The sequence below is a fragment of the Anopheles nili genome, chromosome 2 (assembly GCF_943737925.1).
Source record: "Anopheles nili chromosome 2, idAnoNiliSN_F5_01, whole genome shotgun sequence".
In the NCBI taxonomy this organism is placed as follows: domain Eukaryota; kingdom Metazoa; phylum Arthropoda; class Insecta; order Diptera; family Culicidae; genus Anopheles; species Anopheles nili.
The window spans coordinates 71,814,259-71,834,523 of record NC_071291.1 but is presented as its reverse complement, the minus strand read 5'-3'; the positions used below and the strand labels follow the sequence as shown (position 1 = coordinate 71,834,523).

At 44.1% G+C, this 20,265-nt stretch overlaps 5 protein-coding genes across 7 annotated transcripts; 3 read left to right on the top strand and 2 right to left on the bottom strand.

The window, feature by feature from the left end:
* Positions 1–11: 11 nt before the first annotated feature.
* On the bottom strand, positions 12–2,027 carry LOC128730059 (nucleolar protein 9). Its single transcript, XM_053823132.1, has one exon. The coding sequence runs from the start codon at positions 2,025–2,027 to the stop codon at positions 12–14; it is 2,016 nt and encodes a 671-aa protein (XP_053679107.1).
* A 520-nt stretch (positions 2,028–2,547) lies between these two features.
* Positions 2,548–3,999, top strand: LOC128720506 (WD repeat-containing protein CG11141). Its single transcript, XM_053814180.1, has one exon. It carries the CDS (start codon positions 2,548–2,550, stop codon positions 3,997–3,999), a length of 1,452 nt encoding a protein of 483 aa, XP_053670155.1.
* A 544-nt stretch (positions 4,000–4,543) lies between these two features.
* LOC128731826 (casein kinase II subunit beta) lies at positions 4,544–10,968 on the bottom strand. 3 transcript variants are annotated; one of them, XM_053824972.1, is made up of 7 exons: positions 10,925–10,968; positions 10,110–10,185; positions 9,841–9,943; positions 8,862–9,053; positions 8,576–8,765; positions 8,407–8,488; positions 4,544–7,468 (listed from the first exon to the last, which is right to left on the bottom strand). In XM_053824972.1, the coding sequence occupies exons 2-7, from the start codon at positions 10,179–10,181 to the stop codon at positions 7,466–7,468; spliced, it is 642 nt and encodes a 213-aa protein (XP_053680947.1). In that variant the 5' UTR covers positions 10,182–10,185; positions 10,925–10,968; the 3' UTR covers positions 4,544–7,465. The 3 variants fall into 3 exon arrangements, with proteins under 3 accessions (XP_053680947.1, XP_053680946.1, XP_053680945.1); XM_053824971.1 differs by having other exon boundaries at positions 4,544–7,463; XM_053824970.1 differs by lacking the exon at positions 4,544–7,468 and having other exon boundaries at positions 7,992–8,488.
* A 628-nt stretch (positions 10,969–11,596) lies between these two features.
* On the top strand, positions 11,597–13,239 carry LOC128730049 (caspase-8). Its single transcript, XM_053823127.1, has 3 exons — positions 11,597–11,659; positions 11,716–13,034; positions 13,112–13,239. Exons 1-3 carry the CDS (start codon positions 11,597–11,599, stop codon positions 13,236–13,238), a joined length of 1,509 nt encoding a protein of 502 aa, XP_053679102.1. The 3' UTR covers position 13,239.
* A 1,663-nt stretch (positions 13,240–14,902) lies between these two features.
* On the top strand, positions 14,903–19,589 carry LOC128731825 (transmembrane protein 198). Its single transcript, XM_053824968.1, has 7 exons — positions 14,903–15,016; positions 15,103–15,211; positions 15,566–15,679; positions 15,743–15,891; positions 15,961–16,125; positions 16,192–16,464; positions 17,024–19,589. The coding sequence occupies exons 1-7, from the start codon at positions 14,903–14,905 to the stop codon at positions 17,195–17,197; spliced, it is 1,098 nt and encodes a 365-aa protein (XP_053680943.1). The 3' UTR covers positions 17,198–19,589.
* The last annotated feature ends 676 nt before the right edge of the window (positions 19,590–20,265 follow it).

Sequence of the window (20,265 nt, the reverse complement as noted above, 5' to 3'; positions counted from 1 at the left end):
TTCTGTTCCCTTTAACTAATCGCCTTCCGTTTTACTCCTGGCACTAGCTTATCGAACATCCGACCAACCTTATCGTTGTTCTTGATGGCCACCTTCCACCTGGCGGGATCGCGCTTGTACGTATCGACCAGTAACCGTTTGTTGATTATGACGCCCCACGGCTTGCTGTTAAGTTGCGGGCACTGTTCGGCCAACTCTCGTACGATGGCTTCCCGCTGGGCCGGATTTCCCGTTCCGTACAGAAGCTCGACCACGTGCGATCCGTGCACGCTGAGTACCAACCGGTTGTACTGACCGTCGAGATGGCGCACCAGCTTTTCGCGAGACTTTTCCCCCACGAACCGAGACGCTACGAACGCATTCGCCACGAACGATCCACGCGGATCGGTCAGTATCTCCACGAGCCGATCGTTAGGCATTTCCAGCAGGGCGGTGACGAATTTGATCGGCTTGTTGAAGTCCAGCACCGCTTGCAGGATGAGCGACCCGTGCAGATGTACAGCCGCCTTTGCCTCCGATGATTGCACATCCGCCGGTATGAGATGCAGTACGGCCGAGATCATCTTCGCCGGTGTAGCCTCGCTGCAGTGCAATGCTTCCAGTAGCTGCTTCACGAACTTGCCCTGTTGGCAGGAGAGCCGGGCGCACGCTTTGGCCACCGCTAGCACGATCCCGGTGTGACCGACACGTAGTATTTGCTCGATGCTGTCCTCCAGCTCACCAAAGATGAGATCCATCAAATCCTTGTCGTGGGTGTGATCAATCAGCTTCTGCACCGCAAAGTTGCACGTTCTCGAAAGGGCCAGCTCGCGGAGATGCGTTCGAAACAGCTTCGCAAAGATCTTGTCCTTCAGGAACGCGGCCGGCACTACGGCAATGCACGCCTCCAGCAACCGGATGGTGCTGGCCTGCCGGAACACCTGGGGAAGATTCGAACTCGGTTCCTCCGTCGTATCCATCGCTTCTTCGTTGTACTTTTCGTCTCCGTCTTCCTCTTTTTTTACTGATTGGTCCTTCCTGCCGACGAACGACTCGTTGTGTATCTTTAAAGCCAGCTGCTCGAGCTGAAACCCATCATTGCTGGCAGCAAGAGCTCTCAGCAGGTCCTGCAACACGGCCGACGTCAGCTCGTAACCAGGCATGTCGGCAAACTGTGGCCACACCTCCAGTTGAAATGTCAACTTTTGCAGCAGCTTTTGCCACTTTTCCGGCACGGTTAGCCGGTGTGATTCCACGTCCTCGGTTGACTTTAACTTCGTGATGCCGCTCAGGTTGAGAACGCACTGCCGCACGACGTAGTTGGCCGTGCTGTCCCACACAAACTCCTCGAGGTTGTTGATCAGGAACATGGTCAAACGCTCGACAAATGCACCGCATGCCTGCCGATGCTCGTCCGTGTACGATTCCTTCATGCTGTACTCCTCCCATGGCCATATGGTTTGATCGTTCCGTTCGCCATGACCACTCGGCGGTTTGCTGGAGGGTTTCTGTTTTTTGTTTTGCTGTGCCTCACTCGACTCCTCGTCTACTTTCCGCTCATCTTCCTTCGGTTGTAATGGTGCCGCTGAACGGAACATTGCGACGACCAGAATCCTCTGAAGCACGTGTGACGCAAACTTATCACAGCAAACCACGCGAAAGTTGTCCGCGAACGTTTCCATCTGTTTTGCAAACATTGTCTCGTCGGTGTACGCCAGGAGATTCTCGAGCACCCGGCTGCCGAGTTGGTTCGAAGCGGTCCTGATTTCCTTGCCCGTCAGCTGCTCCAGCACGTTGTTCGCCATCAGCTGGCGTTCGTCTGCGTCCTCCTGCTTGGTCATCGCCTCGAGTATCGTCACCAGATATTGATACTGCATCTGATCCAACTCGGCCCCCCGACCGAAGCTGTTCTTCCGGCCGAAACTTTTCGCGTTCTGCAGGAACCGGTTCTTACGTTTGAGTTTTTTGCTGCGATTTTTGTAGTAATTGCTTCCACGGGTTTCCGACGTCACGGGTGGGTCCTGAACTGCGTACTTATCTTCCGCCATCGTAATTGCCGAACTGAAATGATGCGATAAAGTCGTTAGCAAAGATCGACGACGATGTTTACTGGCTAAAACACATTTTCACAAAAAACATGCTGCACTCCAGCAGCATGCGTTCTGTCAAAAACACGTTTGGCAGGTAGCTGTCAGTGGCGAATTGTTTACTTTTTCCCCGTCAAAACAAGGCTGTTTACCGATATACCTGTGTCTAGAATAGAAAGAACACAACGGCAAAGCGTAAGTACCACGTCTTGAGTTTTACCGCGATTTAGTGCCGAGACGGGATGAGGAACCGCAGTGCGAAGTATTAACATAGATCTAACTGTTGAACCACACCTCGACTTGGTTGCGCAAAGAAAAGGAAGAACGTCGTACGGTGGGCAGCGCGCAAGTCTTGTTCCTTCTTCCGGATCGGGGACTGTAACGAAAGGACGTGGTAAGGAAATTCGGTTCCATTGCTTTTCACCTTCGAGACACCGGCAATGCAGTCGCATAAGTGAAGCAAGGAAGCAAAAACTGTGTGATGAATATGCTCCGCGAATGGTCGCCGCTGGTGGAGCTGGTCAACAAAATCCCGACTTCCGTCCAGCGAGGACTCCTGTTCCACGATGTGTCCATCACGTGCATCGACCTGGTGGAGGAATTCATCGCCCTCGGGACGAACGTGGGGCTAGTGTTTTGGTACGATCGGAAGAACGGTTCGATCGAACGACTGGCAACGGATTCCGGCTCACAGGAACTTACCTGCGTGCGGATTGCCTCCACCGTCGACTTCATGGTAGCTGCCGGTTGCCGGGCGGGATCAGTGAACATTTTCCAGATCCCAAAGACTCCTCCGCCGGACGTCTGCGCTGAGTTGCTGCTTAAGACGAAGCCCACCGAACGGTACACGGTACGAGGATTGCACCGGGCCGGTGTGTGTGAGCTCGTCTGGTCAAAGAACGGAATGCGGCTCTTCTCGGGTGATTTAGGCGGTGCGGTCGTTCTGACGGAAGTAGGATACGCCTCGAAAACGTGCCAATCACGTGAAATCATCAACGAACGATACGAAATCGTGCAGATGGATTTGCGCCGAGGGCAGCTGCTCGTGTCTAGCTCGTTTCGCACAGTGATCTGTAGCCCGGAGGATGATGACTCTGGCCAACGCTGGCGGGTTGCTCAGGTGGGCAAGAAGGATCGCAAAATGTTGGCTCCGTTCGGGGCCGTCTTCGCTAACGTGCACGGCAAGCACCAAGTTGTATCGACACGGTCCGGTTTCCGTTTGTGGTTGGCGGATGACGAAGGAAACGTTGCACAGACACTCATCTTTAAGGAGTTGATGCGTGCACCATGTCCGGAAATCGCGCTACTCAATCCATCCCGGAACCCGATCCGAATACCGACCACCTTTGGCAAGCTATACCCCTTCGAGGGTCACCGGATGGTTTCGGTGGCCAATGGGGCGCTGTTTCTGCTCGATCTCGAGCGAATGGCCGTGGTAGGATCACTTACTCGGTTGCGTCACATTTTAGACGTAGCCGTCGATCGAAATGAAATACTCATCCTGGAAAGTGCCCGCTCGCTAGTGCGCATTGGCACCCTACCGGATAGCAGCCAGTCTACGATTGTGCTTAAAAACCTGGAACTATTCGTTAGCGCTGAATCACAGGTCGTACAGGCGGACGAGTGCTACGAGGAGACACCCGCAGAGCTACTAGTACGCAATGGCGAGTCACCCAGTAGTTCCGTTCCGGGCGATGAGCTAGTCGATGTCGCCGGCGATGGCGATGGTCACGATGACGCTCGGTTGATCGACAATCACATGAAAAAACTGGAGCTTTTCGACGCGCTCAACGAGCTGAAGTACGATGAATCGATACTATTCAAGAGCGGCCGCAGCCGTAGAAAGCACCGCACGAAGGTCAATCCAATCGTCGAAATCGGACAGATTCCAAAGGAAGTTGAACCGGCCGGCGGTGAGCCCTCCGGTAGCTAAAAAGTTTAGGTCCGATTGGTTTTAAAATCACAAAGCTTTACAAACATAACTTACGCGCTGCGCTAAAAGATGCTTTCTATGCGCGTGCCTTGCAAGGCCTGAAAAACAAACAATTATCTCTGCATCATGACAAAAAAGGAAAAATTTGCCACGAGAAAAGGCTCCAATACGCTAAGCTACGCACGGAGACCCCAAGGACTCCTTAATGCCCGGTGATACAACGTGCTTCGTTTTTTTGTTTTCCAACAGTGGGTACTATACGTTACACGCAAGTAATTATAGCGCAACACATAACAATTGTTATTAATTTTTACCCATGTGTTGTTGGTTGACGTGTTTTTTCTTCGTTCTAACTTTGCTAACAGAATCTACTTGTGATTGTATTCTAATAAAGAGAATAAACTATTTTGTTAAGCAGTACGGTTAGCGTTAGCCCGTAAATGCATCGGTTTCTGATTAATCTTACTCAGCACTTCGCTAGATTGTACAAAATCCTCCCCCCCCCTTCCCCTCAACTTGTCACCAGAACTTTATACAATGCCACTACATTATCTAGCCGTATTCGTTTTGTTTCATTTTATTTCAATCGTCTCCAAAGTAGCACACTTTCTAACTGTGCTTCTTGTCTTTCTGCCCGTGCGTTTTATGTTTGTTGTGTATTTTTTCCTTTTTCTTTCATGTTCCATGTTAAGTTTACCTCAATTCTTCCTACTCTTTATCTTTGTTTTTAATCATTTTTCTTTTACTGTTTTACTGTACGCGATCGATCTGTTAATTAATAATTATTATTAATTAATAGATTCGTCTATATGTATATATAAGTTACATGTATATATATACGTTTAGTAGTGTGTTTATGTATTTTGTAGCACTTTCTTTTTTATTCTTTTCGTGACACGACGCTCAAGTCCATGTCCAGTGGCAATGTGCTCGCCGCATTTGTTGAATGTATTTGTTTACTGTGAGAAAGAAATTTGGAGGTTTTATCTGTTGCTGTTGTTCATGTTGTTAATTCTTTGCTTATGTACCACCTGCTTCCTTTTCTTCATATACCCTTATTACATACGTGTTCGCTTCGTTCCGCTTTCGTTTCTAGTAATGAAGTTTTTCTCTTAATGACTCCCCAAGGGAACGAAATGGTTTCTATAATTTTGCGACCGTCCTTTGCTTTCTCTGCTGCTGCTCGTGACGCAAAAATTGCAAATTCCGCTTTCGTCTAATTAGATATTAATGTAAATAGATAAACAAAAAACATGACTACCTCTGTCTGCTCACAATAAATGCCCTATGTTATTTCAAAGAGGAAAACAGCAGCATAGACAAGACTACGCGGGGTCTTATTCTATATATAAGGAGGCGGTATGAAAAAGGAAGAACGGACGCTTGCATGATGTTTGAGATGGTAGTGATCGTTGCAGAACTTATATCACCCACTTTTCCACGTTCAAGGCATAACAAAAACAGATTAATATTATTCATCCGCAAGATTGAATTGTGTGAAAGTGTTGTATATCTTCTTTTTTTCTACACATGCGAGAAACAACTAAAATGTTTAAAAAATATTATCCTAAACCTACGTAATTCGGCAATTATCGGCCGGCGACTCGATTCGAAACACGACTGTGGTTGAATGATTGACGGATTTACCATCTCGTTTCGAAACGCGCAATTGGGGAGCAGCGTGTCCTTGCGGTCGTGACGGCAATTACAACTGTAACTCTGCACCTGTTATCTATGTTTTGTTAATGTTTTTTCTCACAGGATTATTGTTCTTCTTTTACTTGAATGCTGTCTGTTGCCTTTCTACTCATTTCTCTGATCGCTCTTATGGAGAATGCAGCAACACACGTCGGATTGATCTGTTCAGTACTAACGGTTATCTAAATGGAAACATATCTGACCGGTAAATACGAGAAAATTATCTAGCGCGTCTTGGTTGTTTGCAACCTTGTTCCCATTGCGGAGGACATAATAGGACGAACGTTGTGGGAAACTTTCCCGTAGACAGACACCGGATTGAAACGGGTACCCCGGTTGGATATGCCTACCAGTAGGATCATTCCCTATGGCCATTCTTGCGCACGCAGGGACGCGAATCCTTACGAAACAAAAAAGGGTTCGGCGTACATTAAAAAAATTAACAGTTTATGTCAAGTTCTCCTAGGCGCAATCGCTATGATCTATTTTTCTTCCTTATGATGTTCTATATCTCAAAAAAAAAAAAACGTTTCACAAGCGTACGAAGAATGAGTTTAGAATGAATCAACAAGTCTTTTAACTACAACCACAAGTCTAAACCAGTTGGCATCCTGCGAAGACCATTCATATAGAAAATTATCAGAACAATTACGCGTCTTTGTTGTATAAACTTATTGATCAGATGTCTGCGAACAGAATAAAAACGCAATTAAATCATTTGTCTCACAAAGAACTTCGTGGTTACTGAAATGTATGAATAGTGTTAGTACATGATTAGATAGATTAAGGACGATTAAGCTTTAACTGAGACATTCGCTATGCAGGATCATTTTGCCTCTACTTTCACTCAACGAGTATTTCATTACATTTCTTCAGTATCCACCGGTAAAAACCTGCATGTTAAAACACAAACGACCCATCGAAAATTTCCTTATTTATGCTGAATAATCCTGACACTATATACTCGGCGCTTGAGATAAACTCCTAAGATGGTTCCAAGGAGACATCGGACCCGCAACAGCCAGCTTCTATTACAGCTAACAAGCTTTACCGCACGTGGGGAGTGGATTGGGGTGGGAGGTGAGAAGGGAGAGAGTGGGCATACATATCCTTTTCACAAACGTTGCGTATCAATACACGTTCAATGCTGAGCCGCCGAATGAATTTGAAGCGAGTGCGATGATATCGATATTTGTAAATTAGTTTCATGAATTAGCGTTCAACCTTTCGTTATTCATTTCTATCGCCGTCTATTTTCCTAAGTGGTTTTTGCTTTATTGTTTTTTTCTGCTTTGTTTTCATCCTCTACACGGTACACTCACAGGCTAAACATACCAGCATACGCACGACAAAGGATACTCGGCGCTCTATGCATTTTTGCTGTTGTGTGTTCTACAAATCGATTTGCAACTGCAAGATTTAAAGATATCTCTTTCTCTCTCTCTCTTTCGCTCCATGGAAAGTATGTGGGAAAAGCAATGTACCGACGGTACGTGGCGTTAGAATGAAAGAAAATCAATATAAACTAAAACAAAACTATTGAACGACGCTAAGCGTCCTAAATGGTGCGTCTGATGGGACGTCCAGCTGCGCGTTCCGTCGCAGCACGTTCGGAACAGCTTGCCTTCTCCTCCTTCTGTTTCTCTCTCTATCTCTTTCTCTTCACACACGCCGCTCGTGGGGTTGATCCTATATCGGGCTCAAACTATCTTCTCGATATAGTCTCGGCGGCTTGCGGTTCAGTTATCGATGCCCTTCGCTGAGCTCTTTACTGCAGGAAAAGGGGCGGTAATAGTTACGTGTTAGTATATATGAATAGCCATTTAGTGATAGTCACTTTTTGGTATACATTACGTTTTCAATGTTGGTAGATTGGTGCATGGATTTTGCGTTCAGAACATATTGATTATTAACATTTCAAACCGTACGACAAACAAGGTTATTATGAAAAAGCCCAGGGAAAGAGAAAAAAAATCAGATTTAGTATAATATTAATCACTTTGGAATGAAATATCACTTATTACTTATTGCAATCATACAAGGATTAGGACTTTGGGATACAGAGAACGAGTTATATGACATCGAGCACTTTATAAAAATATGCAGATATAACACAGGAATGTGAAAAGAAAATAATTATTAAGTGACAATTTACTTTATGAACCAATCATTCTTTTGAAGCAATTAATCTAATCGATGTTGCATGTTCAATGAAAAGGTATGTTCAGATATCTATATTGCATATTGCTGGCGTTAATGTGCAAACATATTAAATAATCAAAATAGTACACCTTTTAATCGTTTACATATTCTGAGTAACGATGCTTTTGTTCCATGGCGAAAGAAATATATAACTGTGAATAGCTGAATTAAAATGAAGCATTTAATCTAGCTCTTCTCTTGGACGATGAATTATTTATTTTTTGAAAAATATATTCTATGTATCAAATGATCTAACTAATATTTAACTGCATGTATGAATATATTGAAAAGGGCGCAGTTCACAAATACTTCAAAAAATGTTCGACTAAAATGATTATGAAAAATAGAAAAAGACTAATTCTAGACATCTATAATCTCATCGCGATACATGAAGCCCAAAGATACGTTTCTACTAGCTTTTCAAAGTAACATTCGGTTCATTTGAAAATTGATTGCAAGTAATGATTAATATTATACATTTTGTAGTAAGACACGATTGCCATTTACCCCTCGAAGCGGCGCCTTGAAGTTCGCTGCAGCCTGCAGCTGGATTTGATACGCTAGGGAGTGAATCTTAAAACCATAGAGGCTGTCCGCGTAGTAAAACGAGAATCAATGAACGCAGAATTAGCAAAACGAGACGATATAAAAAAATAAGGCAAGTTGTAATGCTCACCGTGGTACAAATTGATTTGCGGGACGTTTGGGACGGTACTCAGGATGTACCATGAACAGCATGTGCGGGAATCCAGTTCCGAAATATGCGCCATCAGTATGATGATGTCTAGAGGACTTTGGTGTGTAAACGTCGATACATTTGGGACAGTAGGATTTCACCATTGCCTCACCGGGTACGTCCGACAGACCTGTAAAGAGATATGAAACGAAATAAATCTCATGGTACATATAGCCAAACGAAAACAGTGCTGTCTTGTGATTCATAACTTAGCTTACATACGTACCTAGTGGAAGCATTGGTTGACTTTCACAGTAAACACGTGGGCAGTGACCAAAGTCACCACTCTGATATTTTTCTATCATTTGAGCTATGCCACGGTTAGTAAGAATGTATCTAGCGTGTATTAAACCGTACAACATTTCTGCTGCCTGTTCGATCAGATCCGATTGGTTAGGGTTATCGTCTATTTCATCCTCTGGAAGTAAGAAAGTTGATAAAAATCTCCATTAAATTTAGGGAATGAATAATAATTCTAACACAGCTCGCATTTTAATGAAATTAGGCGACATTGGAAGCAGACGATTTGAAGCATTACAAACAATTTGTTGTTTAACAATGCTCGTTTTTTAGCTTTCATTCCAAATGGAACACATCTAATATACCTATTTAAATGTACCTTATTGCTTAACCATTTTTCTTCCTAATGGATAATAAGCGAGCTGTTTAAAATCTCGATTACTCTAAAATCATATTTCTTACAAAGTTTTTTTTTTATAATTATTCGTTCAAGCCAATGGCAAAGGTTCAATCAAATCATTTTTCCCGTAACTCTTGCCATACTTTCAGACCATACACTTGACGGAATTGGTTGTCGGTTCAACGATAATGAACCATGCATCAATTGCTTTAATTAGATTAGAATTCGGACTAGAGCACGTATGCCGCAACGCATCGATCCTCTCTTGCATAACTCTATTTCAAGAACATTATAGATACGACATTCAAGAGCACAAAGTACATACACATTATAGTACGATAAGCGCATCACACTATATTAATGCAAAATATCGAAACGGAACGAAATTGTAAGCTGCTACCCTACAATCAATTGAGATGATGTATTAGCCAACTCTCCTGATTTGCTGTATGCGATAGTGTATGAACGATGTATATCCTATCAAATTGTTCTATCTTTTAATTCAATCCTGGAACATCAACATGGGGGTAAAGTACGGGGTTACTTGTTTGCAGCGACAACTTACCCGGCTCGAGATCTAAAATCATATCCAGTGCTTGGCGGTAGTTCGGTACTTGTTCGTTCAAACCCGTCAGGTTGAATTTATCCTGTATATAATCTTCGTCCACCTAAAACAAAACAAAACGAATATGAATTCAATTAAACTCCATGTTACGATGCGTGTTGTTTCGGCTTGTCGGTGATAAATCTATTATTTTATTGTGCAGTTAAATTATGGTTGAATAGGTACTATTTAACATTACACAAGGACAGAGAGAATTGCTCATTACTCACCTCGCAGAAGAATTCATTACCGCGGAGTCCACAAAACCAGGAAATCCATGATACCTCCTCAGAGCTACTCATTTTCCTACAATGCAAAAACAACGTTGTCCACAGAACACACCAATCAGTAAAAACGAGGTTAGCACCTAGGGTAATGGATGATCGAGAAGGCTACTTCCGATCGCCGAAAAATTAGCACTTAGCGGCACGGAAAGCTATGCGCGGCTACACACGGAAATTCTATGCTTCAGTATTTTTTTCGTTCGAATTGGAATGTTTGCGAGACAATTGAGATTACAATTTTCGGTTCTTTTCAAGGAAGGATAGAGGTGGGCTAAATTCACCCCGACGGTGCGAAAGAACCCCGTGTATCCAGGCTGTGAAATACACGTACGCATACACACATTACACGCACACCCGTTCAACGCACACCGAAAGCCGCGTATCACTGTTACATGAGGGGTCGAATGTGGAATTTCGATTTTCTTGCAGCACGATTTCACTCGAATTTCACCAAAAACTTCCACGCGGTGCCGATCTAACGCAATGAAAAAGAGCTTCCGCTTAGTCTACCGAATTTTCACAGCCTGCTATGGAAAAACGCATGTCGTGCAGAAAAAAGGACAGCAGAAAAAATGAAGGTGACGAAGGCGACTACGACCACGATGAGGAAAGCCGCTTATGCAGCTCGTAAGGCCGCCGGTATGATTCACGACACTTATTTCCACGGACAAACTTTTCGCAATCACATGAGCCGTGTTTTGAGCGTCAAGCGAACCGATAAATTCCGCCGGATGGGCATTAAAACTCAAACCAAAATTTACCTTTTAATCCCTTGGCAAGCCACGCTTAATATTCACTTTTCCCTTCCTGCTTTTTCTCTTCTTGGAACACCCGCTTCGGCTGCTGTAGTTTGCCCAAGGTATATGGAAATAAGGTGGAACAGCTCCTAATGGACCCACCATTTTGAAATCGGTTTTGACATTTATTTCTGGCCCTGATTAGTTATGTTGATGTTTTCCATCAAAGAAATTATTAGATATAACTACGGTTAAATTTATCCAAATTACTTAAAATTATTCACATAAGTTTATCCAAATGATTTAAATTGAAAAACGGAAAAAAATACCATCTTAAGAATATAGAACACCTAATGTAATCACTTTGCCGACTACACGAATAACATTAACAACGAATAAACAATATACTTAGAATGTGTTAGCGCCTATACACTTTAAAATGGCTGAACAGTTTGAGTGTTGAAAAAAGTATCGAATAGGTCATAGATTACTAAAATTCTTTATCGTACTCTTACCGTGAAACGGCCTTTTCACTTCAACTTTCTTCATGCACCTTGCGACTATAGTGGCATTTGGCTGAATGTTGTCATCTGACTGTCAGTTATGTTTATCAACGTCAACCCTTGAAGCACCTTTCTAAGCCAAAATATGAATGTGTTGTTATTTAATTGCAATAAGTAATAACAAATTCATTCAATGAGTCGACTCACGCAGGAAGATGTTAATTTCATTGAAAATTCGTTATCATTAGCGGATAAGGTAATTCGCATTAACTCATCTATACCCTGAGTTAATTATAATATTTTCATTTCAAGGTATCAATGATTTTTCTTCTGTACGGGCATCGAAATCCGCAATATGCACTTCAAGCACTTACCGTGGCCAGTAAGGCGATTTCAGAAGAAACCAACTTTCTTGTAGATTGGATGAACTATGTGCATTCCAGCGATTGGGAGGAAGAGATACTCGAAGCTCTAACCATCTTACAGCAGAACTTGTTGCTACTTCGAGCCGGCTTCGATGACGAGGAGCTGCAATCCAAATATTTTCCACAAACAGCAGAAATTTCTTTCCTTGTGCATCCGATGCTCAAAGGATTGTACCATTTCTGTGAAAGGCTGACTGATGAAGACGTGCAAAGAGTGATAAAACAGTTTCCACATTCCACTGAAAGCTCATTGTCAACGAACGCGTGTATGGAGATAGCTCTATTGCATCTTATGTGCAACGAAAGCATTGAAATAGGTTCAAAACGGTCAGGGAAAGAGTGCAACTTATTGACGCTTACAGCCAGCTGCAAAGCAGCTGAATTATATGATGAAAGCGATTTTCTTAGGGGAATTTCGGAACATTTTAACAGAACCATTCCAAAACCTCACCCTGTGCAGTCTGATGCTAACACGACAAACCCGCCAGTTTGTGTTACTCTCAAACCGACAGTGTGTGAGAGTCTAAGCAACATGCCGAGTACCAATGATGCATCTAAGATAGAGAACAGTTCTACTACCTCTCCAATCGATGTGTATAATTTCAACCCAGCGCGAGCAGGAATTATGCTGTTAGTAAATCAATTCCACTTTCATCTTGAGCCTAACCCAGAATTGCGCAATCTGTTACCATCAAAACCGTTGAAGGATCGAAATGGTACCGAGCTAGATAAGAACGCGCTCATGAATCTATTCAGTGAATTTGGCTACGAGCTGATACTAGAGGAAAATATAACACATCATCAAATACTGCGTTCCGTACAGCAAGTCGTGGAACGAATCCATCCGACGCATTGTTCGCTCATCATATGCGTGCTATCTCATGGACAAGAGGGAAAAGTGTTTGGTTCGAATAGCATCCCGGTGGAGGTTAAATCAATACAACAGCTCATGGCCAATGAGCGGCTCACGGGAAAACCAAAACTATTAATTGTGCAGGCGTGTCAAGGTGCCGATTTGCAATCTGCTGTACCGGTACCGGGCTATGAGCACGATGGATTGGACAGTGCGGAGCGAACAGCATCGGTTTTTATGGATTTTCTAGTTGCCTGGTCTACCGTACCTGGTTTTGCTTCGGTACGTCATGTCGACAAAGGCTCCTGGTTTATACAAGGCCTTTGTACAAAGCTACGACAATTATATCGAAGGTAAAGTAACGGTTGAAATAAACCGCGCTATCAATGAATATTGACTTAAACTATGTGCATTAAATATATTTTTCCAGTGAGCATTTGATTGATATACTCACAGCTGTGATAAATGATGTGGCAGGTAAAAGAGGATATGGAAATGAATGTATGGTGCCAATTGTGCAGAGCACGCTTAGTAAAAAGCTTTACTTTCAAACATAACTGAGAGCGTTTGGAATGAACACGTTACAATCGATTTTTTTGACTAACGCAGCTACAGCAACACATTATTGTATTTTTATCTGTATAATGTTATCGTGAAATTACTATGCAATAAACAGATTTTAACGGGTTTTAATTATTAGTAACTTTAAACGATGCGTCCCCACTAGATCGATCAAAACGCCTCGACGAAAGCAATCGATGGTCACGAAAATAATCGATGTAGAAAAGGCTTTCATCGCGATTGTATGGCTCAAAAGCTAGTCCTACGCGAAAGGACGGTTCGTTGACAGCGCCGTCCGTAAATTCCCCACCCATATTGCCAACACAGAAAGAACAAGAAAATGTTTTGTGCACCCATTGCCAAGTAGTGAAAAACTTCCACACGCTGCCACCCGTCATCTTATCGTATTCTTAAACGCAATCAGTTAAAATGTAGCACAATCTTCGTAGCATCTGCATCACGCGAAGAACGGATAATTCGTGATAGCCCCTTGACTACGTAAAAAATCATGTCAACTTTTCAGTGGCGCAGTTGTGTTCGTCAGCACGGGTTTTGTTGAAGTTTTACGAGTTTTAATGTTCTGTGGTACATGGTTCCTTCCAGTTACCATGTTTTATGTAGTATTGTCTATGTTAATAATAATTCCGTCTCATCAAATTGGTGGAAACGATTATACAGGGGTCAACTAGGACTCTGATACTCCTAGAGGCTCGAAAGAGGTCGTTTCGGAGCGGATGATACTGTGAAGTGAACGTGAAGTGTCCCGTTAATCGGGGAAATGAAAATAATCAGAAAAGTGGGCTCAAAATTGAAAGTATAGTAAATTTTCCATTATACGTGCTCCCAAATCTGCTTTCACGTCATTGGGAAATACGCTGCAGTAAAATATATCCTTTTATCGTGGAGTGGTGTGCGTGAGTCGAGGCGCATTTGACGTTTCCATTAAACTGGGCAGCCAGAATCGATGAACGGAGCATTATTTATTCATCGATTTTCCACCACGATAACAGTTAGCTGTCAGGACATGCGGAGATTATTTTTCTGTGGCAAGCATACCAAACACACCCATACACCACCACTTATACTGATGATGAAAAAGCGCGCCGAAAAAAGAAGTGCAGCACTGCCGTCAAAATAAACAGAGCCGTATTTCGACGAAAGGCCTTCTTTCGTGTTTTTTGTTTCCTTTTGTCCCGACGATATACCAGTCTGCGTGCGTGTGCGTTTGTTAGTATATTTTTATACAGAGTGCGAAAATACAGTATACATTACGCGTCTCCATTCGTCGAAACGCCAGCTGTCCGTTCTTCCAGTGCCGCGTGACCCGGAGGCACACGTTTTATTGACTCTGGGCAAAGAAAAACGTTATCCTTTGTTTAGATGCGTGCTCAAAAGCGACGAGCACATAGTGACGTTGTAGTGAAATACCACCTGGCCTGGGATAATGAGCCATCGTGCTCACTAAATGGTATGTGGATGTATTAAAACCAGCGGAACGACGGAAACACCCCGAAGTGGTACAGACCACCGAGGATTCGTAGCCAACAGGGCAATCCGTCGTATGTGCTTTCATTGACACGAGGCCGGAAGCATCGTCCTTCAGCGCGACACAAGTGTCACGGGGTTTCCATCGTAAAAGTAGCATAACTAGGGCATGAAGATGCATTACCGTCACGAGGACATACCGTTTCCCCACACCAGAAATCATTCGTTCGGTGTCGCGGCCTCCGATGCCAAGTACGAACAGTCCATCGTGTGGCCATTTCTCATACAGGTAAAGGAAAGCTGTCTATCCGGTTGTACTGGCCATTTCATATCATATCGAAACATTTTCCCCTCCGTTGTACATCCCCATCGCAGAATGCCATGGAAAATCCTATGTGCACGTCGACGACGTCAACGACATCAACCGTATCCGTGCTGCTCTGGACAACAATCGCAGTGTTCGGGATTGTGTACACCTTGCTGGGTAAGAATGCATGCCATCGCGCATAGTACTTGACCTGCCCACCATGCCGTGATGTTGCTCTAATTTCCTTCGGGCGTCCTTGAAAAAGGTTGAAATTGTGACGTAGACGATTTTTTTATCTTGCTCGAGCAACGTGCAAGTAGGATAGGATACGCGAGACCTATTTATTTGACAAAATACGTCCGTTGTGTATGTGTGTTCGACAGCAGGAAACGTTTGACAAATATCAATAATTTTTATGGACACGTGCTAATGTGGTGAAGCAATGCAAATTGCAACTAAATTCGCAGCGAATGTTCTGCTTCAAGCGTATTCGTAGTTTGTCAACGATTGATTCTCCTTTATTTGCAATAGGATACCGATGCTTACGGGCCATAGGATTCCTCACCGGGCTGGCCGCCGGTGCGGGTTGCATAGTTTTGCTGCAGAACAAAAACATTACCGGTTTTGGCAATTTGGCAGCTCCAGGTTGGTATAGGGAGTAAGATCTCGATGATGACAGTGAAATGACTTCGTCTCCATCCTTTGTAGCATTGGCCGTCGTTGCTGGGTTGTTTGGAGCCGTGCTCGGTTCGACACATCCCATTTCGTCCACCTTAATCGGAGCTTCCGCTGGCGCACTGGTAGCCGGAGCAACAATCGCTGCCTGCATAGCCACGTTACCTCATTACATATTTGGAGTAAGTAAACTTTCTCTAGGGAGCATTACTGCGAGTACTGAATAAAATCGTCCGATTCTGTTGTTGCAGGAGAATGAACTGTTCGTATCCGTCGTCGGTGGGGCTATTATCTGTGCGATTGTGACGCTGTTCTGCCCGAAGTTCATGTCGATAATCGCTTCCAGCATCATCGGATCGGCGATGATTCTGTGCTCCATCGACTTTTTCATGCACGGCTTGAATACAATCGACTGGGTAAGCATGAAGAGGCCAAGCGAATCAGTTTGACATTCTCTAACAGACTGGCTTTGTTGCTTTTAGATCTTCAATATGAAGCCGGATCCGACACCGCCACCATGCTGGGGTGGGGTTATCCTTTGCTGCTGGCCGATCTCGTCCGTGCTTGGCGTGTTAGTGCAGAGCTTCGTAACGGCCTGGAAGATCGACCATCGACGCCAACTGCACCACCGGCGAAGGCGCCATTATAAGGGCCGGTCAGGATCGCGATCACGTGAAACGCGAGAGGAAGCACGCCAGCGCAAGTATCGCTATCTGTATCAAGTTCGCACCGCCAGAGGCGACATCATCTCGCAGGTAAGCGAAGGGTGCCGTCGGAAAGGGGTGTTGAGTTGGCCGAGGAGGAGAAGGTGTCTCATGTGCTCTTCGGGTTTATTTATGGCAAAGTTTTTCGTTTCCTAGATTCTTAGATAAGCTGCTTACAGGCACGGAGTAGCTTTTAACGAACCGAATAATAGCCTTCAATGATAGACCCGCGACAGGTAGGGGGGTTTTATTGTGCATGTTCACTACGCCAGTTTGCACGTCTGTACGCTTTTCGGAAGTTCTCGATTCCGGCGCACACCTTAGACGGTTCGAACGCATCCCCAAACGCTGCCCAAGTAGCGCTAGTCATTCTCGTCTCGTTTCGGCTCGTCAAAAGTATTGCGAAATTATTCGATATCGTTGGATTGATCTCGAACCGGGTGCTGGCTCGATATGCTTCCCCCTAACAAATGCTGTTCACGCGCTCAAGTGCTCAAGTAAAGTTTCCGCTAGGTTACTCCTTCTTTTCCGTACTCCTTCGTGCTGTGCTGCCGTTTTCTTCCGAGTTGGTCCTCTAACCGGCGATTTTCGCATACGCTTCCGTTTGCAGAACTTTGTGTCCGCCCTGCAGAAGCACGTGACTACGGATTCCGGCCCACCATCAGAGGTTTCGACGAAGACGGGCTCGAACGACCGGAACACGGCCCGAAGTGATCGAACCCATCTGACCAACCTACCCGATTCCGACTTCGACAAGATGGACTCCAGCTGCGAGAAGCGTTGACAGAAGTTGCCCCCGTCTGCGGGGAAGTAGTACCGGTCCGGGGGTGTCGGCCACCGGCGCAGTGAGCGCCTGTCCCGGCAATACTCGAGCCGCAGCATTGCCAACGAGATCGACCGCGAGATGGCGCTCGTTATGGGCCCGGGCAGCGAAACCCATCCTCGCTGATGCAATCTGGCTTTTCCGTTTCGCATCGTTTAGTTAGCATCTATTTCGGTGGGGGTGAGTTTTCTAACTCTTCTAGGGGGATTTAATTAGAGTGATTATAGATTTTTTTAAAAGTGAAAAAACAAACGAGCTGAGGCAGAAAACACAACAAAGTTTAATGGTGTTCCATTAGCATTTAGAACTTTGGACGGGCGGGAACGTTACGATTGTTTATTGAAAGTTTAAAACGAAACGGAACGAAAAAAGAGAGTCTCACAATCGAAAACTGAAAGTATGAAGCATTAATCGAAAAAAAAGCGGAAAGTGATCATGAAAAGTTACCGATTGGTGGTAAAGAGAGTTACTCAGATAAGAAGAAAAAAGGGAAGGAAATAAAGCATTAAAGCATTAAAGAAAAAAAAACGCGGGAACAAAACGCAACAATTGCAACAACGCGGTGGTGCTCGAAGAGCGAAAAAATGCGCCATTATAAGAAACGATCGAAAGCAGAGCCGATCGCTGTGGGGCTAGAAGACAAGTGAGACACAGGGACATAGCCGCGCGGACAACGTTATGTGAGTATCGATAATGAATAGTAGTAATTTTACACACCCTCAAACCCATTTACCAGCGCCGAGTAGCCCTTAGGACGTGCGGATTAAAGCATCCGTATACTGAGCTGGCGTTGGTGATGATCTTCCCGAGATTGAATCTAATTCATGATTTGATAAGTAGCAAGCAAATGACTAATCCATTACTAAATAAGACAAGTGAACAATTAACACTTAAAAACGATGCATTTAAAGCTAAAATACGCGCCCCTGCATCATCCGGTTGGGTGGATGCTCTCTTCGTGGGCGAATTGTCGATGAAAAACATGACGCAAAAGTAATCTTATTAAACATCCGTAAAATCGTATGTGACGCAAACATGCAACACTCTATCTTTAAAGGAACATCAGCAGTAAAAACAAAATAGCCCACGTGGAACGGACAAACGCGCCAAGCGGCATGCCATGCATTTAAAAAGAAGTAACTTAATCGATTAAATATGCCCAAACATGGTAAGAATTTAAATAAGAGCAAGTGATTAAAGCATTCAGCGTTAGCGAAGGAAAGCATAAGCAATGAATTACATAAAAAACAGAAACGCGCAGGAAATTGAAAGAATATTGAACGCCAAAAATTGTTAAAAAAGGATTCCTTGCAACCGAAACTGCGTGATGGTTTCTGTCCTTCCACTCGGCGGTGCTAGTGAAAAACGTTTTTTGTTCGTTAAACATGATCAGCTTTGAACCGAAATAAAAAAAATGAAACTCAAGCAAGGTTATACGAATGCGCAAAGTTGTAACAGGTTCTACAGCAAAATGAAACCAAGGGAAAAATATGACACAAATAAAATAACAATAATTAAAACAATGGAAATCAAGCGGAACATTTTTGCAGGCCAACAGTCAAGCAAACAAAGTTGCATTTAAAACAATACTTAAGTGAAAGAGTCTCAAACAAACTAAACGGCTACGTTGTATGTAACGGCTATTCGTTCGGTGTGCCATTGTATTTTGTGGTTCGATCTAGCGGCTATCCCAATAGTAGTGTCGATTTAATTTGAGTATATTTGCGTTTACCATAATGACGTGATTCCCTCCTTTACCTCCAGTCAGTGTTGTTCAGTTGTGAAATACTAACTATCTACTCCCAGTTACGTCTGCGGAAAGACGAAAAAAAATCTCACTTAAGTCAAAAAGAGGGAGCTTAACAGAAGGAACGAGCAAACGAATGATATGTGCTACACCTTTTAGCATTTTTTTTTAATATCACAAAGATTATGCTGTGCGGAACGGAACTGTGAAACAATAATGCGTACTGTGACGGTTAGTAAAGAGCGCAAAGTAAAGGGTGCCGGAAGCGGAACCATTTTTTGTGAGAGATCGAACAAAATTTAATTTTGTTTAGCTGCCGTACAGCGAATTGTAATGACGATATTGCGCGACGGTTGCTCGCAGGACGATGATTCCAAAACTTACGAAACCCGTTCAGATGGAGGTTGTGCTTGAAATAGTGACGAAGTAACTGAGAGAGGCTAGCAGGGAGGCGGTTTAGGAAGTAAGCAGCAATCACCAGCGCAGAAGGGAAGAGAACGACACGGACAGAAGGTGCGACTGCGTGAAGGAAATAGCTACATAATGGATGTGTATAGGTTTATAACGAAAGCTCAAATATATAAACAAAATATTTTGGATTTACAATCTGCGTTATATTTGGGTACCCTCTTAACCAGCAAACATCAGTCAGTTTGAATTTTTGGAAAGAAATTATTCCCGCTAACATTACAAACAGATTTTCAATTCACAATTCATTCCCGGAGTCCTGAGGTCATCGAACTCCATAACATGCTCAAGTCGTTTGAACAGAAAACCTAAACGCCTAATTTTGAGGTTGGGATAGGTCGCGATTTTGGTGAAGTATGGAAGTACACCGACAACACAGCCGCCATTTCTTTTGGTGAATTGGCAGTCCTTTTCTTAGCTCACTTCTGTCGCACGCCTTTTCGGCAGTGTTAAAGCAGAACGGCAACATATTCCCACCTCAATGACAAACCATGCATCGCATCCGCCGAATCATGCGCATCACACCGTTCGACAGCCTCGCAAGGATACGGCTGCACGGTATGTCCTTGCAATATCCCACTGTGCAGTGGCCGCAACGCCCGACGGTGCTAAGGGCGCGGTTTAGCAATCGTGCTCTGGGGGCGTGGTTACGAAGCGTTACGAATGCGTTACGGCCACCAACATAGCCGCTGCGATCACGGCGGACAAAGAAGGAACGAGATGGTCCGGCTCAGTGCGAACGGGATCACCGAAGGACGCGCACACGTCTTGCGGGGAATTAAAACATTCCAATGGCCCTCGCCACGCGCGCCAT

Coding starts and splice junctions, on each gene's coding strand:
- LOC128730059 (XM_053823132.1), bottom strand. CDS start 2,027: ATGGCGGAAGATAAGTACGCAGTTCAGGACCCACCCGTGACGTCGGAA.
- LOC128730049 (XM_053823127.1), top strand. CDS start 11,597: ATGAGTCGACTCACGCAGGAAGATGTTAATTTCATTGAAAATTCGTTA. Junction 11,660..11,715: donor CGTTATCATTAGCGGATAAG/GTAATTCGCATT, acceptor TTTCATTTCAAG/GTATCAATGATTTTTCTTCT. Junction 13,035..13,111: donor CTACGACAATTATATCGAAG/GTAAAGTAACGG, acceptor ATATTTTTCCAG/TGAGCATTTGATTGATATAC.
- LOC128731825 (XM_053824968.1), top strand. CDS start 14,903: ATGCATTACCGTCACGAGGACATACCGTTTCCCCACACCAGAAATCAT. Junction 15,017..15,102: donor TGTGGCCATTTCTCATACAG/GTAAAGGAAAGC, acceptor TCCCCATCGCAG/AATGCCATGGAAAATCCTAT. Junction 16,126..16,191: donor GCTTGAATACAATCGACTGG/GTAAGCATGAAG, acceptor TGTTGCTTTTAG/ATCTTCAATATGAAGCCGGA.
- LOC128731826 (XM_053824970.1), bottom strand. CDS start 10,181: ATGAGTAGCTCTGAGGAGGTATCATGGATTTCCTGGTTTTGTGGACTC. Junction 9,054..9,840: donor GATTTTAGATCTCGAGCCGG/GTAAGTTGTCGC, acceptor TCTTACTTCCAG/AGGATGAAATAGACGATAAC. Junction 8,766..8,861: donor TCAACCAATGCTTCCACTAG/GTACGTATGTAA, acceptor ATCTCTTTACAG/GTCTGTCGGACGTACCCGGT.
- LOC128720506 (XM_053814180.1), top strand. CDS start 2,548: ATGAATATGCTCCGCGAATGGTCGCCGCTGGTGGAGCTGGTCAACAAA.